The sequence below is a fragment of the Oncorhynchus mykiss genome, chromosome 14 (genome assembly GCF_057628025.1).
Source record: "Oncorhynchus mykiss isolate SJ-2025 chromosome 14, ASM5762802v1, whole genome shotgun sequence".
Classification (NCBI taxonomy): Eukaryota; Metazoa; Chordata; class Actinopteri; order Salmoniformes; family Salmonidae; genus Oncorhynchus; species Oncorhynchus mykiss.
In genome coordinates, this window is record NC_143035.1 from 17760960 (window position 1) to 17779920 (window position 18961).

At 42.1% G+C, this 18961-nt stretch overlaps 1 protein-coding gene across 1 annotated transcript in view; it reads left to right on the plus strand.

The window, feature by feature from the left end:
* The window catches only part of si:dkey-237h12.3 (teneurin-3), a 164394-nt gene that overhangs the window by 13955 nt on the left and 131478 nt on the right, over positions 1-18961 (plus strand). Inside the window, exons 2-3 of the mRNA XM_090198470.1 lie at positions 2389-2786; positions 5105-5380. Of these exons, the coding sequence (XP_090054596.1) occupies positions 2531-2786; positions 5105-5380 (532 nt within the window). The 5' untranslated portion in view covers positions 2389-2530. The remainder of the gene's footprint in view (positions 1-2388; positions 2787-5104; positions 5381-18961) is intronic.

The following is an 18961-nucleotide window of genomic DNA, read 5'->3' on the forward strand; positions in this document are numbered from 1 at the left end:
TAAATGACATTTTATTGTCTGCTTCATTACAGGAATTGTGTGTTCTGTTAAGATGAATTACCATAATTTAAATGTGAATTCTGTCATTCTGAGCACCGTGGGTGGACTCCCTAATGGGTTACGCACCCAATGCATATGGGTCCCATAATTTCTCAAATGGCCGTTAAATTAAACTCTTCCCGGTCACATTGTCCGGCGCCTCATTTTCCTTACGGAAACCCTGGGTCAGGGGGTCTGAGTTAATATTTAGAACAGGCCTTCGGAAATGTAATTACTTGAACAAAGAGGGCTTCGGGAAGATTTGCCGTTTCAGCAGGGAAGTCTCCAGTGGCTACTCTACTCTCTCTTTGCAAAATGCTGTTTGTGCTTACGTCAGGAATGTGGGTCACATTGGTTGAAACCAATTTATTTGTCTGTATTGGCTCTGAGCCACGTCTGTGGTGGCTTCTCCTTTGGTCCTCTCATGTGAATCGTGAGTGTGAAGCAAAAAATTCCAACACACAATCCCTGATTTTGTGTCCAAACAAGAGAATTGAGCCTAGATCATAAAAGCTTATATTCTCGAAAACTATGTTACCAAATTGACATCAAGACATTGCTTGACACTATATTATATATATGGTGTATGGTTAATGCTTAGAAAAACATTGAGACTGTATATAACAGAATAAGCAGGTTTAGGAGGAACTGGCTGGGGAATCATAGACATGTGTAGTACTGTGCTACGCTACATGGATCATGGAGTGTCACTTCCCCCTGCCTCACTGCCTTGTCAACGTTCCCACTGTGCCACTATAATACTGCAGTGTCGGCTTTTCCTTCTTGAGGTCATGGGTGACTGGCTGTCTCAATCAACCATATTATCAAAGGTGACACATACCGACCAGAGGGTTAGCATCCTAACAAATCAAATGTATTTATATAGCCCTTCGTACATCAGCTGATATCTCAAAGTGCTGTACAGAAACCCAGCCTAAAACCCCAAACAGCAAGCAATGCAGGTGTAGAAGCACGGTGGCTAGGAAAAACTCCCTAGAAAGGACAAACCTAGGAAGAAACCTAGAGAGGAACCAGGCTAAGTGGGGTGGCCAGTCCTCTTCTGGCTGTGCCGGGTGGAGATTATAACAGAACATTGCCAAGATGTTCAAATGTTCATAAATGACCAGCATGGTCGAATAATAATAAGGCAGAACAGTTGAAACTGGAGCAGCAGCAGTATGTAGGACAGCTCTCAATCCGAATTGGGAGACGTGGGGATAATTGTTGGTGTATTGCGGTAAGGCACAACGTGAACATTATGTAGGTCTATTTGTGCTTTTGGTATCCAAGCAACGAAGTGGCTTAATCCTTAGATAAAACTTCCTTGAGTTCACAGCACAGCACACTACACCAGACAGCTTCTATGAGTATCTCCCTAGTGTCCTCAAAGCGTCCCCATGTACAGGAACTACCTTCATTACATTTTGATGAACTCCGAAAAATGTTGGCGTTAGTAACTTTGGATCCTCCTGAGGAAGGCAGTATGTGTTCACATTAAAGACGTGCCCGGTCGTTCACTTTGCTTTGTGAGAATCCGGCCCGCCACGACATTTCCCCATAACACACCCATGGGGACTTATAGCTGATTAGGACACTAATCTTATTCCCCCTGTTGGGTTGTCGGCGGCTCGACAGAAAAGGCTCTTAGCAATATCGTCTATCAGCCCCTGTGTATAAAGTCCATAAATCAGAACGGATCACAATCGGGGAGGTTTGTGGGTGAGTCCGTTCTTGGCCACTGCACAATAATCTTTGTAAATGTGGGTTAACATCTCCACTCTTGTCTCTGCGTTTGAAAGTGTCTTTTAAGATTCCATCTCTGCATAGAAAGAAAGAACAACCTGTCACCTAGTGAAAGGACTTCTCAGCAAAATTCTCAATAAAAACTTTGAGGTTGAGAAAAGAGATGGTGGTTGTGAGTGGGCTTACGGGTGGGGTTTGAGAGTTGGTGGGTGTGAGTGCGCTTACGGATGGGGCTTGAGAGTTGGTGGGTGTGAGTGGGCTTACGGGTGGGGTTTGAGAGGTGGTGGGTGGAGTGGATTTACGGGTGGGGTTTGAGAGATGGTGGTGGTGTGATTGGGCTCACGGGTGGGGTTTGAGAGGTGGTGGGTGGAGTGGGTTTATGGGTGGGGTTTGAGAGATGGTGGTGGTGTGATTGGGCTTACGGGTGGGGTTTGAGAGATGGTGGTGGTGTGATTGGGCTCACGGGTGGGGATTGAGAGGTGGTGGGTGTCAGTGGGCTTACGGGTGGGGTTTGAGAGGTGGTGGGTGTGAGTGGGAGCTTTTGAAGATTAAGTCGGGGGATTAGTGTTATCTGAGCTTCTCGTCTCTCCCCTCTCTGTTTTCTAGGTAGAGCCGAATGGGGCTAAGTGGACAGACAGACAGAAATACAGACGGATAGACAGAGGGACAGATTTACCAACGGCGTAAACCGGAGTGGAATATCCCAAAGCGAGCGTCTCAGGAGAGAAGGACACAGTATGCAGGCAGCATGGAACAGGTGAAGGAGCAGCAGCCTTTCTGCTCACTCTCCAAGAGCCAGAGAGAGAGAGACCGTGAAAGGGAGAGGGAACGGCGTCACACCGCATCATCAACAGACCAAGAAGGGGCCTGCCGTGTGCCAACCCAGAAGTCCTACAGCTCTAGCGAGACGCTGCAGGCCTACGACCATGACCCCGCCCGACTGCTGTTCTCAGGCCGAGTCAAGGAGATGGCCCACCAGGAGACCAATGACTACAGCAGGCCAGGTCAGTACAGCCACAGCCCTATTCCAATAATTATTATTCCAATAATAATGGTTCATAATAGGTCTGCTGTTTGGATATCATTTGTTTCATACGTGTACTTTTTAAACATACTTAATTAACTTGGGAACACATGGAGTTATATAGTATTATAGAATTCAAATTAATTGTCTGCTGTTGAGATCATTGACATAGGAAAGATAGATAGAGAGATACTATATTAGTAAGTTTATCATTCTTTCATAGGGCCTCCCATGGGTTTCCTTGAAAACTTTATCTTGGTAATGCATGATCCATTAACCAGCATTCATAGTTCGTCATTTGAGGTTTGTATTACTCCATGATGAACAGTAGAGCTCTTTTCAATCTGTGCAGTATGTACAGATCCAAACGAAATGATCGCGCTCCACTTGACGTACCGTTGATAATTACCCATTGAACTGCTGAGCAAATAACCCACCGTTGTAATTGGTTGTTGGCAATTGGTAGGAAATGTTCATAATAAGAAAAAAGTTGGTTGGTTTATTTTAGTGTCATAGACGATTCTTGATTTTCTAAAATTGCATATTTTATGGCATATTTCTCATTGATGTCTGCTAATTGGCGCCAACTGGAAATGAATTGCATTCTAATTAGGCTGTGGGAATAATGTTCATTTCCCCTTTATTTCTAGATCAAATTACAACCTATAATGAAAAGGTAATGAGCGATTAGACTTATTATCACTTCAATTATCAATAATTGTTATCTACACATTTCAAAGTTGTTTCTGTTTTTAAAAGTAAATTCACACCTTAAGTCAAATGTATAGTTTAAGGTTATTAATTGTCTTTTGAAGTTTTTAACACATGACATACAATATTGTCAAAGTCCGGAATCGCTCCCCTGCAGTTTTTTCTTTAAAATGTTCTTTGTCAATTTCGCTTGTTTAAATGTTTTCTGCCATGAAATAACCAGTAAACTAAATCAAATGACAGTTTTAAATGAATTTCATCATTGCTAATTTACTTACATTAATCTTGCTCCCTGTCTTGTCTGCACTAATGATATTTCTATATTAATGTGGATAAAATACATGTCTGGAATCTTATGCAGCATGACATTACATTCTCTATTATTCAGCTAGCTGAATACATTTTTTTTTATAGAATGACTTTGAATGTATATATGAAAACATATATATCGATAAATATATACACTGAACAAGATTTTCCATCCAAACTTGTTTTAGTTCTGTCCACGCATTTAGAAATATAAATTCAGTGAAAAGTACATTAATTGTAGATTTTTGCTGTTTACTTCAGATTACATTCTTTTTTCTAAATCCAGCATTGACATCCTGTAAATTCCTTTGCATCTCTGTTTTTCACCATTTTGTTTCTCTATTAAATCAACACTTTAGATCCAGATTTACAAACAATTTAGACACAGAATTGTGGAACTCTTTCAATTTACAAAAAAATAATAATTTGGGTAGTTGTACAATGAGTGGGAGTCTCTTTTCTCTGAGTACGCACCCACAGTTTTTAAGGAACTCAGTCTGGCTTTCAACGGACTCTTGAAAGTTGTAATAGTAGAATGCACAAGGTGCAATTTGGAAATTGGGTCGTGCATCATCAGTTTTCCTCTTGTCATTGCATACATTAGAGAGCTATTTATAACTTGTCAGAAATGTCCAGATCAACAAGCCCATGTCAGCTAACGTTTTTTTAGGCCATAGATTTTGCTGTAACGTTCAAGTCACTCAAATATCACATGAATACACGTTAGACATGGCAACATGAATAGAATTGCAAGAGAATGGACTTTAAAACTGCAAAATGTTCACTGCCCAGCTTGACAAAATGTGTAGAATTGCAGGAAATAAGGTTTAAACCTGCAAAATGTTCTCTCCGCCAACAAGAGGGGTATGAACAGTTTGTGTCAAACCGTGCTTGTGCCCATAGAAATAGGCGTGGCGCGCGTGCACGGTGGGGGGGATGTTGTTTTCAGCAGAAGTCCTATCATCTTCCATCTTACTTGAATGTACAGTATGTCTGTTGTGACTTGTCTTCTGATTTACTGGTTGGCTTTTATTTTTGTGAGGCTTCTATTTGAGTTAAGCCTACTGCCCTTCTAAGAACAGACATTTTAAGAATCACAAAAATATTTAAGCTACACATGTTGGCAAAATGGCAGTCATTGTAAATAAGGATTTGTTCTTAACTGACTTGCCTCGTTAAAAATAAAACAAAACGTCCGCACCAGATATTCTGGGTTTGGGATTGGGGTTTGATAACATTGTTAAATTATAGGCCTGCTATTTGGTTTTGTCTGTACAGGACAGGCCTTCTCGCTGAGGCAACTTGGGATATGTGAGGCCTCCACACGCAGAGGCCTGGCCCTCTGCCCTGAAACGGGCCTCTCGCACCCCCTTGGTAGCTACTCCAGAGGAACAGTCCCCACAAAGAATAATGAGCACACATCTCCGGAACGTACCATGGCTCTCTGGGGCAGGGGTGCCAAGTCAGGCCAAAGCTCATGCCTGTCTAGTCGCTCCAACTCGGCCATTACCCTGACAGACACCAAAATGGACAATAAGTCGGACAACGAAATTGGTGAGTCTGCCACACCTCTATTTGTTAATTGTGATCCCCTTATTCCTGTTTTTGTGGAGGTTTAAGTATGAAGTTAATCGCACAACAAATGTGCAAACTAGTAAGCATTGTACCGGTAATATTTCATTGGTGCTCAGGAAATCTCTTTCATTGGTGGAAGCGATAAGCGGTGGATTCTGATTGGGCATGTGCAGCTGCTGTTTGGGGATAAAAGGCATGTTTCATGGCCTCTTGTGGATAAGAATTTGGTCTTCCAATTGAGTGTTTGGTAGTCACCTGGTCATCTCCACATGGAAGCAATGGAGTTTGATCAAGTTTCCCCTTGGGCTAGTGTGTAATCAAAGATAGCTTTGTAAAGCGTCGGTCAGAGATTTCGCATAGAAATTCCACAGTAGTTGAACGAGCACACACAATAGCTGATTTAAGAAGGTTCAATGGTTTGAAGTGCAAATTTGATCATGCTCGAAACCCAAAACTTAAGACTGTGGTATTCTTTTGAAGGAAGATCTTCTGTGCATCAAATGCGGGATAAAAAAGATATACATTTCTGTTTATACTTATCAATATTGCTTTAAGTGATAAATGACTCTTTCATTTTGATTTAGAAAGGGTTTGTACTCAAACAAAAAGCGGTCTATACAGCTATCTAAAAACACAGTTATTTTGTTGCTTTTGTTGTGTATAGAATGTGAGGCACTTTCAGTGTATAATATTCCTTGCAGTGATAACTTTTAAACTTTTTATCCGGCATTCGTCAATGACTTTACAAAAAGTACAATGTTTTGCCTCCAACTTTGTGATGTTATTGTCTATTACTTATTTATTCATGTCGTTGTGCTATTATATTTTCTACACATCAGCCATGGTCTCAAATTTGTTCTTAGAGCAGTTTTGACAACTTTTGCTGCTGTTAAGCTAATTTGAGGAATACTTTTACCTTTAATGCTCTCAAAAAGCATTGAAAATATATTTACCATAGTGGTATGTGTTGTCATCTCATATGTTTGCTATCGCCATACTTTTCAATAAGCATTACCAAAAGTACAGAAGAAAGAGAGATAGTAGTGGATTATCCAAGAATTATCCACAGACTTTCAACTGGCCAGAACATATAGAAAGGTCACATGGTACAAAGGAAATATTTTGTGTTCAGAGCAAGCAATTTATATTTCGGTCATGTTCCAGAGAGATATTCCATACCACACTTGAGACGTAGATCTGAGACGTGGATCTTTCGCCTCTCTTAAGTGCCTTTTTTCCTTATATAACATTATTTTGTTTTATTATAGTCTCCAACTACTTTGTGACTACTACTGATGTAAAAAGGGCTTTATAAAATACATTTGCATTTGATTGGATGGAAAAACGTGTGGAAAATAAATTGATGCAAGGCTAGTGATCGGAAGGATTAATGCTCGCACCAAAGTCAACATCTGCTTGTTCACACACTTCAATTTCTGTGTCCTCATCTAGTTTTTTAAAGCCCCACATTATTCATGTGACGCCATATAATGTCATTCCAAATAACTCATTGATGACGTGTAATGGGAGTAAAATAAGACATTCAAGGCACCTAACAAGGTGTTTTCTTATCTACATCACTTTTCCTCCATGTTTGTTGCAACTGTTACATGCGATCTCTGTGGCTCAGAAAGCGCATTGGAGTTAGCTGGCTTCAAAAGGCTCTGACCTGGCCTCCTACCCCCACTACCCCCCGCAGCCTCTCTCCTTTGGAGTCTCTTTTGGAGATGTCTGGAGTGCTGCCGCTCATTTGTTCTTGTTAGTGCGACTCCCCGCTGTGACTTTTATCTCGCCCAATTTCCACCCTATTATTTTAATCATAGGGAAAATAAGCAATACGTGCCACATCTTGTTCGCAGGTAGCTAAGCTACCACCCGTTAAGAAGGCGCGGAAAGATGCCCAGAGTTCTCGAATTTTAATTAAACCCTAACCACGGGTAACTTTTCCGTCACTTGTGCTTGTTTGTTCGTTTGTAGCTTAACCTTATTTGGATGTTTCGTTGTGAATGATAAGAGGTTCAGATCTTGACGTGTCATGCACTAATCAACAGCTACATTGTTGATTTGTTATCGTGTTATCCTTATCTTGTATCAGATGGCTACTTTAATTTTCAACTTGAGCAAAGGGGAAAAAGTAATCCTTTAATACTGCTTTAGATCTCATTCTTTCTCTCTTTTTGTCATGAAGCATTGCACTTTCGACTTTCACTATTTAATGAAGCAGCTAAGAGGAATTACCCATCCAAAGGTTTCCATCAACTGAATATGCATGTGAAAGCCGTTACAAAGGGGCGTTCAGCTCCACTTATTCATAAATGAACTCAATATTTCATTGTAATTTGCACCGTTCTGGGCAGTCAGACACAGAAGACTACTACAGTCTTGGCAGACTGTCGGGCTATAGCATCTGCAACTGTTAATAACTGCCTGATCCAAGAGAAAGAAGACTAAGATTAAAGACTGTGTCTTTGCTGGCTGTGTTTCATTCCAAAAGAATCCAGAGAATTTAGGTCCAGATTGACAGATTTACTTTGTTGGTTGTGATGTTGGTTGTTTTGTTGGTTTGGGATGTTGGTTGTTTTGTTGGTTTGCGATGTTGGTGGTTTTGTTAGTTGGGATGTTGGTTATTTTGTTGGACTGTTGTGTTGGCCCTGATGATGGGTTATTGTCTGTTCAGCGTCTAATAACAGTGAACAAATTGATTGAGACAATTGTGCCGAATCGTACCCTGTCGACAACAAATCCAATGCCTTCTGATCCGATGTCCTCAAGAGCATTTTAACAGCTGTTTTAACATATTATTAATGCTATGTGTCTGTGACATTTCATCAGTGCAAAAATTGCAAAAGAAGTCCAATTTATCCAAACAATGAAGACAGCCACCAAAGACAGTTTTACACACCACTCTCAAATAGAGTATAACTCCTGGCTGCTTTGTGTGAACCCTTCCAGTAAAAGGTTAATTGAATTACACGAGAAGACATTGTAACATGCAGTGCAGCACAGCACACACCAGAGAGCTGTGGGTTTATGAAAGCACCTCACAGATACACACACATACACTAACACACACACACACTAACACACACACACACACACACACACACACACACACACACACACACACACACACACACACACACACACACACACACACACACACACACTTGAGAGTCTAACAAACAAAGGTTACACACCATCTGTCAACTCCTGCCTCAGATCCGCATCACATCATGATTACAGTGGAATCATTCTATTGATCATGGAAAATAAAAACACCCTCACACTGCCTATATAATTCAATATGGCCTAAGTTGTGAATATACAGAATAAGTAAAACCTTTAGTTTGGTCAAAGGCTCTGAACATCTGTGACGTTTTTGAAGAAGAGCTGAGAACGCATCAGTGTGTTTGAGCCACAGACCCTAGTGGCCTGAGTGCCGGCCACGTCCAACTCTTGTTATTTTCTCCTCTCCTGGTCCCATTGACTGCTCCCTCTCAGAAGAGTTGCCTTTATCTTTTGTCGGACCGTGTCAATGTATGTAGGACACTGGCTGCGTGATGTGTGTACAGCGCAGAGGTGTCATGGGGGTAACATGCTCATCCATCAACTGAACCCACACTTCTTTCTATTTTGGTGGAAGACAGAGAGAGCTTGGTGTGGAAGATTTCCTTGCTGTTTCATTGGGTAAAGGGTCAATTCCATTGGATCTAAACTTCTGTTACTTATTTGATAAGACTTGACTCATTTCTTTTTAACTCCTAGTGGAGAATAATTTATGCCCAATTCATACCTTGACGACCTCTTTTCTAAAATAGTTTTCAATTCATCCTGTGTGGTTACAGAGGAATTGAACCTGGCCTTGTTGTCCAAACCGATTGCGCTTGCCATTGTTGGTTAGCCGTTGGTAAGCAAAACATGCCATTGAGCTTGCCATTGTTGGATTGCCTTTGGTAAGCAGTTGCATACACCAGACCAGACTGCACAACATGCTATTATAATTAAGACCTACTCTAGCATTGTCAATTACCAGACCTGCTATTGACTGTACTATATAGAAAGGGCTCATTTCATTTCAATAGGCAGCCTGATGGAGTAGCTGTATTAGCCTCCAACATGGAAACAGTTAGGGGTCTATTTCTCAACACATGGCAACGGATTAGGCTGCGTGTTGAGGCTGTGGTGTATATAGAACTGTCTCAGAGCTACTTGTCCTTTTCCTTTCTTTTCAACAGAATTAGAATCATTAGCATCTACTCAAGTGTAACATCATGTTCCTTGAATAATACAATGCAGAGCTAATTTTTATCGTTGGTGGCTTTTCCCCTGTTGATACACTGTGTTTTATTGCTGGAGCAATCTTAGCTTTTGTAGACATCAGATCAAATCAAACGCTACGGGTTAAGACTACTTGTCAAACTTGCCAAATCACATTGATGCTTATTGACGCTCCTATGTCGACTATATGTTTTGAATGACAACTCTTCTCCGATGAGCTCAGATATTGAAAAGGAAGGAAAAATGGTTGACAAGCCATTATAATACTGTGTGTATCCCTGTAAATAAGATGGGAATTTATGGAAACATAAAAGCAGCTATAAAGAGTGAAAATAAAAATAAAAATAATTATTCTATGGTATGTTTTAAACATGAGTCACATGAGGGAAACTCACATTAAGATCAGTCTAATAGTCAGAGGACATGCATGCTGTGAATATGCATGCTAGGGGTGTGAACGTTTTAATGTTTCAGCGAAATTGGGATCCTTAATGTTAAGTGCCCAGAAACCTGCTCATTTTATTCTCTGTTCGAAACGTGCTAGACGATCAGTTCATATAGCCTTTAGCTGGTCCCTTATCCTACTTCTCCTCTGTTCCTCTGGTGATGTGGAGCTTAATCCAGGTCCTGCAGTGCCTAGCTCCACTCCCACTCCCCAGGTGCTCTCATTTGTTGACTTCTGTAATCGTAAAAGCCTTGGTTTCATGCATGTTAACATTAGAAGCCTACCCCCTAAGTTTGTTTAAAAACTTCTTATGGAGGTGGTCCCTGCACAGGGATAGCTCAGCGGAAATTTCAGAGCGCCACCTATAGTACTTGAGTATAGTACTCGATAAATCTCAAACTTTCATAAAAATACACATGCAAGGTACTGAATTAAATCTACACTCGTTGTGAATCTAGCCACCAAGTCAGATTTGTAAAATGCTTTTCGGCGAAAGCATGAGAAGCTATTATCTGATAGCATGCACCCCCCAAAATACCAGCACGACACGTAAACAACAGATTTTTCGGTAGCCGGCGCTACCCAAAACGCAGAAATAAAATATAAAACATTCATTACCTTGGACGAGCTTCTTTGTTGGCACTCCTATATGTCCCATAAACATCACAATTGGGTCTTTTTCCCGATTAAATCCGTCATTGTATACCCAAAATGTCATTTGCTGAAGGCCAGTCTGATGCTGCAAAAAGTCCATTTACAAGACGCAACGTCACTTTTTAAAATTACAAAAGTCGCCTATAAACTTTTACAAATCACTTCAAACAACTTTTCTAAACCAACTTTAGGTATTAATAAACGTTAATGATGTATCAAATTGATCACGGGGCGATCTGTATTCGATAGCAGCAAGTCTGGAAATCATCGTCCATTTTTTCAGTTTCACAACATACTGTGGTGCGCCTCAAGAAAGGAGGGGCTTATTCGTGTTGTACCAAGGATAAATTAATCTGAAAATGACAGCAATGGCGACATCGTGTGGAAGCTGTAGGCGTTTATAGGGGGTCCTCATTTATTTTAGGTCGCCTTTAACAATACATTGAATGGCTGACGAATATTTTTGTTTTGTTTTTGGTAAACAGTTTTACCAGGGATTTTTACTCCTAAACACGTTCTGTTATAGCCACAGACCCGATTTAACCAGTTTTAGAAACTTCAGAGTGTTTTCTATCCACACATACTTATCATATGCATATACTATATTCCTGGCATGAGTAGCAGGACTTTGAAATGTTGCGCGATTTTTAACAAAAAGCTGCGAAAATTCACATCATCCATAACAGGTTTTAACTCGCAGCTTTAGCACACTCTGCCAACCTGGATCTCTTAGCTGTGTCTGAATCCTGGCTTAGAAAAACCACCAAAAACCCTGAAATCTCCATCGCTAAATATAACACTTCCCGCCAAGTTAGAACTGCCAAAGGGGGCGGTGTTGCAATCTACTGCAAAGATAGCCTGCAGAGTTCTGTATTACTATCCAAGTCTGTACCCACACAATTCGAGCTTCTACTTCTAAAAGTTCACCTTTCCAGAAACAAAACTCTCACTGTTGACGCTTGCTATAGACCTCCCTCTGCCCCCAGCTGTGCCCTCGATACCATATGTGAATTGATTGCCCCCATCTATCTTCTGAGCTCATGCTACTAGGTGACCTAGGACATGCTTAACACCCCGGCCATCCTACAATCTAAGTTTGATGCCCTCATTCTCATACAAATTATCAATGAACCTACCAGGTACAACCCAAAATCCGTAAACACGGACACACTCATAGATGTCATCCTAACTAACTCGCCCTCCAAATACACCTCTGCTGTTTTCAATCAAGATCTCTGCGATCACTGCCTCATCTGTAATGGGTCTGCGACCAAACGACCACCCCTCATCACTGTCAAACGCTCCCTAAAACACTTCTGCGAGCAGGCCTTTCTAGTCGACCTGGCCGGGGTATCCTGGAATGACATTGACCTCATCGCTTCAGCAGATGATGCCTGGCTATTCTTTAAAAGTGCCTTCCTCACCATCTTAAATAAGCATGCCCCACACAAAAAATGTAGAACTAGGAATAGATATAGTCCTTGGTTCACTCCAGAACTGTCTGCCCTTGACCAGCACAAAAACATCCTGTGGCGTTCTGCATTAGCATCGAATAGCCCCCGTGATATGCAACTTTTCAGGTAAGTTAGGAACAAATATACACAGGCAGTTAGAAAAGCTAAGGCTAGCTTTTTCAAACAGAAATTTGCATCCTGTAGTACTAATTCAAAAAAGTTCTGTGACACTGTAAAGTCCATGGAGAATAAGAGCACCTCCTCCCAGCTGCCCACTGCTCTGAGGCTAGGAAACACTGTTACCACTGATAAATCCACTATAATTGAGAATTTCAATAAGTATTTCTCTACAGCTGGCCATGCGTTCCAACTGGCTACCCCTACCCCGGTCAACTGCCCGGCACCCTCCACAGCAACCCGCCAAAGCCCCACCATTTCTCCTTCACCCAAATCCAGATAGCTGATGTTCTGAAAGAGCTGCAAAATCTGGACCCATACAAATCTGGACCCATACAAATCAGCCAGGCTAGACAATCTGGACAATCTGGATCTATTTACCTACCTCATCCCCATACTGTATTTATTTATTTATCTTGCTCCTTTGCACACCAGTATCTCTACTTGCACATTCATCTTCTGCACATCTACAATTCTAGTGTTTAATTGCTATATTGTAATTACTTCGCCACGATGGCCTATTTATTGCCTGAACTTACCTCATTTGCACTCACTGTATATAGACTTTTTCTTTTCTTTTGTTCTACTGTATTATTGACTGTATGTTTAGTTTATTCCTGTATACCTGTGTACTTTATACCTGTACATAGCCCATCTATAATTTAGCCCAAATAACTACCTCTTCCCCTACTGTATTTATTTATTTATTTAGCTCCTTTGCACCCCATTATTTCTATTTCTGCTTCGCACATTCTTCCCACTGCAAATCTACCATTCCAGTGTTTTAATTACTATACTGTATTTACTTCGCCACCATGATCTTTTCTTTGCCTTTACCGCCCTTATCTCACCTCATTTGCTCACATCGTACATAGACTTGTTTATACTGTATTATTGACTGTATGTTTGTTTTACTCCATGTGTAACTCTGTGTTGTTGTTTGTGTCGAACTGCTTTGCTTTATCTGTCACGTTCTGACCATAGTTCTTTTGTGTTTTCCTTGTTTTAGTGTTGGTCAGGACGTGAGCTGGGTGGGCATTCTATGTTGTATGTCTAGTTTGTCTATTTCTATGTTTGGCCTGATATGGTTCTCAATCAGAGGCAGGTGTTAGTCATTGTCTCTGATTGGTAACCATATTTAGGTAGCCTGTTTTGTGTTGGGTTTTGGTGGGTGGTTGTTTCCTGTCTTTGTGTTCGCTGCACCAGATAGGACTTTTTCGGTTTTGCCACGTTTGTTATTTTGTATTTGTGTAGTGTTCACGTTATCGTCTTTCATTAAACATGTTGAACACGAACTACGCTGCATTTTGGTCCTCCTCTCCTTCGACGGAAGAAAGCCGTGACAGAATCACCCACCAAAACAGGACCAAGCAGCGTGGTGACAGGCAGCGGCAGGAGGAGCAGCGCAATCAGGACTTCTGGACTTGGGAGGAGATCCTAGACGGGAAAGGACCCTGGGCACAGCCAGGAGAATATCGCCGCCCCAAAGAAGAGCTTGAGGCAGCGAAGGCAGAGAGGCGCTGGTATGAGGATGGAGCACGGCGGTGCGGATGGAAGCCCGAGAGTCAGCCCCAAAAATGTATTGGGGGGTGGCACACAGGAAGTGTGGCGAAGCCAGATAGGAGACCTGCGCCAACTTCCTGTGCTTACCGGAGGGCGAGAGAGACCGGGCAGGCACCATGTTATGCTGTGGAGCACACGGTGTCCCCAGTGCGGGTGCATAGCCCGGTGCGGTACATACCAGATCCTTGTAACGGCCGGGCTAGAGTGGGCATCGAGCCAGGTGCCATGAAGCCGGCTCTACGCATCTGGTCTCCAGTGCGCCTCCTTTGGCCGGCGTACATGGAGCCAGCCTTACGCATGGTGTCCCCGGTTCACCTGCATAGCCCAGTGCGGGCTCTGGCGGCTCCTTGCAGACTGGTGGCTCTGGCGGCTCCTTGCAGACTGGCGGCTCTGACGGCACTGGCAGGGCGACCGGGAGCATTCAACCAGGTAAGGTTGGGCAGGCTCGGTCCTCAAGAGCTCCACTGCGCCTGCACGGTCCGGTCTATCCAGTGCCACCTACACGGACCAGCCCTCCGGTGGCAGCCCCCGCACCAGGCTTCCTGTGCGTGTCCAGAGCCCAGTACTCCCTGTTTCCCTTCCCCGCACTCACCCTGAGGCCAGTCAGCCAGGATCCGGCAGTCAGCCAGGATGCACCAGAGCCGCCAGTCAGCCAGGATCCGCCAGAGCCGCCATTCAGCCAGGATCCGCCAGAGCCGCCATTCAGCTAGGATCTGCCAGAGCCGCCATTCAGCCAGGATCCGCCAGAGCTGCCATTCAGCCAGGATCCGCCAGAGCCGCCATTCAGCCAGGATCCGCCAGAGCCGCCATTCAGCCAGGATCCGCCAGAGCCGCCATTCAGCCTGGATCTGCCAGAGCCGTCAGTCAGCCAGAAGCTGCCACGTTTGTTATTTTGTATTTGTGTAGTGTTCACATTATCGTCTTTCATTAAACATGTTGAACACGAACTACGCTGCATTTTGGTCCTCCTCTCCTTCGACGGAAGAAAGCCGCTACATTATCTTGGCCAGGTCGCAATTGTAAATGAGAACTTGTTCTCAACTAGCCTACCTGGTTAAATAAAGGTGAAATAAATCAATAAAAATAAAACATGTAGTAGAAAGGTCAATGTAACGTAGAGGAAATAGAGCCATTGAGATGATTGATGACAGTGACCAGGGAGGACAGTGTCACTTTCATTGTCAAACTCATTATATTATTATTATATAGTCCTCCTCTTCTCATATTCTATTTATTTTCAAGTACAGCCCAGCAGAAACACTCAATCATATGAACATTCACTCACTCACGCCCACACAAACTTTAGCACATGCACACACACATACTGTACACACAATGAGTGATACGGAACATCTTTAATCCTTAAATGTGAAGAATCTCTATTCTCCTTGACTGTATAACGCTTCTTACAATGTACAAAACATCCCACGGCTATATATACTGAACAGAAATATAAACATTTCAACGATTTTACTGAGTTACATTTCATATAAGGAAATCAGTCAATTGAAATACATTCATTAGGCCCTGATCTATGGATTTCACATGACTGGGCAGGGGCACAGCCAATCAGAATTAGTTTTTCGCCACAAACTGGCTGTACAAAAATCATTCTCAGTTTCATTAGCTGCCCGGGTGGCTGGTCTCAGATGATCCGTCAGGTGAAGAAGCTAGATGGGGAGGTCCTGGGCTCGCGTGGTTACAAGTGGTCTGTGGTTGTGAGGCCATTTGGACGTACTGCCATATTCTAAAAAATGATCTTCTATCAAGGCTTTCCACTAGACATTGCAACATTGCTGCGGTGCGGGGACTTGCTTCTATTCAGCCACAAGAGCATTAATGAAGTCGGGCACTGATGTTGGGCGATTAGGCCTGGCTCGCAGTCGGCATTGTATTTCATCTCAAAGGTGTTCGATGGGGTTGAGATCAGGGCTCTGTGCAAGCCAGTCAAGTTCTTCCATGCCAATCTCGAGAGATCATTTCTGTATGGACCTCGCTTTATGCACACGGGCATTGTCATGCTGAAACAGGAAAGAACCTTCCCCAAACTGTTGCCAAAGAGTTGAAAGCACAGAATTGTCTAGAATGTCATTATATGCGGTAGCATTAAGATTTCCCTTCAATGGAACTAAGTGGCCTAGACTGAACCATGAAAAACATCCCCAGACTATTATTCTTTCTCCACTAAACATTACAGTTGGCACAATGCATTCAGGCAGGTAGCATTCTCCCGGCATCCGCCAAACCCAGATTTGTCCGTTGGACTGCCAGATGGTGAAGCGTGATTCATCACTAGAGAGAACGTGTTTCCACTGCTCCAGAATCCAATAGCGGCGAGCTTTACACCAATCCAGCCAACACTTAGCTTTGCGCATGGTGATCTTAGGCTTGTGTGCGGCTGCTCGGCCATGGAAACCCATTTTGTGAAGCTTCCGACGAACAGTTATTTTGCTGACGTTTCTTCCAGAGGCAGTTTGGAACTCGGTAGTGAGTGTTGCTACTGAAGACAGATGATTTTTACATGCTACATGCTTCAACACTCGGCGGCCAGTTCTGTAAGCTTGTGTGGCCTACCACTTCGCAGCTGAGCCGTTGTTACTCCTAGACGTTTCCACTTCACAATAGCAACACTTACAGTTGACCGGGCAGCTCTAGCAGGGCAGAAATTTGACTAACTGACTTGTTGGAAAGGTGGCATCCCATGAAGGTGTCACGTTGAAAGTTACTGAGCTCTTCAGTACAGGCCATTCTACTGCCAAGTTTGTCAATGGAGATTGCATGTTTGTGTGCTCAATTTTATACATCTGTCATAAACTGGTGTGGCTGAAATAATTTAATCCACTAATTTGAAGGGTTGTCCATCTACTTTTGACCATGCAGTGTGTATATACTGTATGTATATACGTGTGTGTGTGTGTGTGTGTGTGTGTGTGTGTGTGTGTGTGTGTGTGTGTGTGTGTGTGTGTGTGTGTGTGTGTGTGTGAGTGTGTGTGCGTGTGTGTGTGTTTGTCAAGGGGTCTGAATACTTTCCGAAGGCACTGTACATCCTTGAATTTTTCCACATTTTGTTGTGCTACAGTCTGAATTTAAAATGTATTATATTTATTGTTTTATCACTGGCCTACACACAATACCCCATATTCTCAAAGTGGAATTATGTTTTTCAAAAAAAAAATATAGAAATGAATGAAAAGCTGAAATGTCTTGACTCATTATGTTTTCTAAGCCTTTGTTATGAAAAGCCTAAATAAGTTCAGGAGTAAAAAGGGGCTTGTCAAGTCACATAATAAGTAGCATGGACTCACTCTGTGTGCAATAATAGTGTTTAACATGATTTTTGAATGACTACCTCATGTCTGTACCCCACACATACTGTAAGGTCCCTCAGTCGAGCAGTGAATTTCAAACACAGATTCAACCACAAAGACCACAAAGGTTTTCCAACGCCTCACAAATAAGGTACATATTTTGTAGATGGGTATAAAAAAACAGACATTTAATATCCCTTTGGGCATGGTGAAGTCATTCATTACACTTTGGATGGGGGATCAACACACCCAGTCACTACAAAGATACAGGCGTCCTTCCTATCTCAGTTGCCGGACAGCAAGGAAACCGCTCAGCGATTTCACCATGAGGCCAATGGTGACTTTAAAACCGTTACGGAGTTTAATGGCTGTGATAGGAGAAAACTGGGATGGATCAACAACATTGTAGTTACTCCCCAATACTTACCTAATTGATAGAGTGAAAAGAAAGAAGCCTGTAGATGATAACAAATATTCCAAAACATGCATACTGTTTGCAACAAGGCACTAAAGTAATACTGCAAAAAATGTGGCAAAGCAATTCACTTTTTGTCCTGAATACAAAGTGTTATGTTTGGAGCAAATCCAATACAACCCATTACTTAGTACCACTCTCCATATTTTCAAGCGTAATGGTGGCTGCATCATTTATGAGTATTCTTGTAATCGTTATGGACTGGGGAGTTTTTCAGGATAAAAAAATACATGGAATGGAACTAAGCACAGGCAAAATCCTAGAGGAAAACCTGGTTCAGTTTCAACCAGACACTGGGAGATTCATCTTTCAGCTGGACAATTACCTAAAATGCAAAACCAAATCTACACTGGAGTTGCTTACCAAGAAGACAATGAATGTTGCTGAGTGGCCGAATTACAGTTTTGACTTAAATCTGCTTGAAAATCTATGAACAACAAAATGTGAAATAAGTCAAGGGGTATGAATACTTTCTGAAGGCACTGTATATTTGTGTGTGTGTGTATATATATATATATATATATATATATATATATATATATATATATATATATATATATATATATATATATATATATATATATATATATAATATCATCATCGGCCACAATTGGTGGCTGACTAAATACTTTTTGCCCCAATGTGTGTGTGTGTGTATATATATACATATACACACACACACACAGTGGGGCAAAAAGTATTTAGTCAGCCACCAATTGTGCAAGTTCTCCCACTTAAAAAGATGAGAGAGGCCTGTAATTTTCATCATAGGTACACTTCAACTATGACAGACAAAATGAGAAAAAAATCCAGAAAATCACATTGTATGATTTTTTATGAATGTATTTGCAAATTATGGTGGAAAATGAGTATTTGGTCAATAACAAAAAATGTATCTCAATACTTTGTTATATACCCTTTGTTGGCAATGACAGAGGTCAAACGTTTTCTGTAAGTCTTCACAAGATTTTCACACACTGTTGCTGGTATTTTGGCCCATTCCTCCATGCAGATCTCCTCTAGAGCAGTGATGTTTTGAGGCTGTTGCTGGGCAACACAGACTTTCAACTCCCTCCAAAGATTTTCTATGGGGTTGAGATCTGGAGACTGGCTAGGCCACTCCAGGACCTTGAAATGATTCTTACGAAGCCACTCCTTCGTTGCCCGGGCGGTGTGTTTGGGATCATTGTCATGCTGAAAGACCCA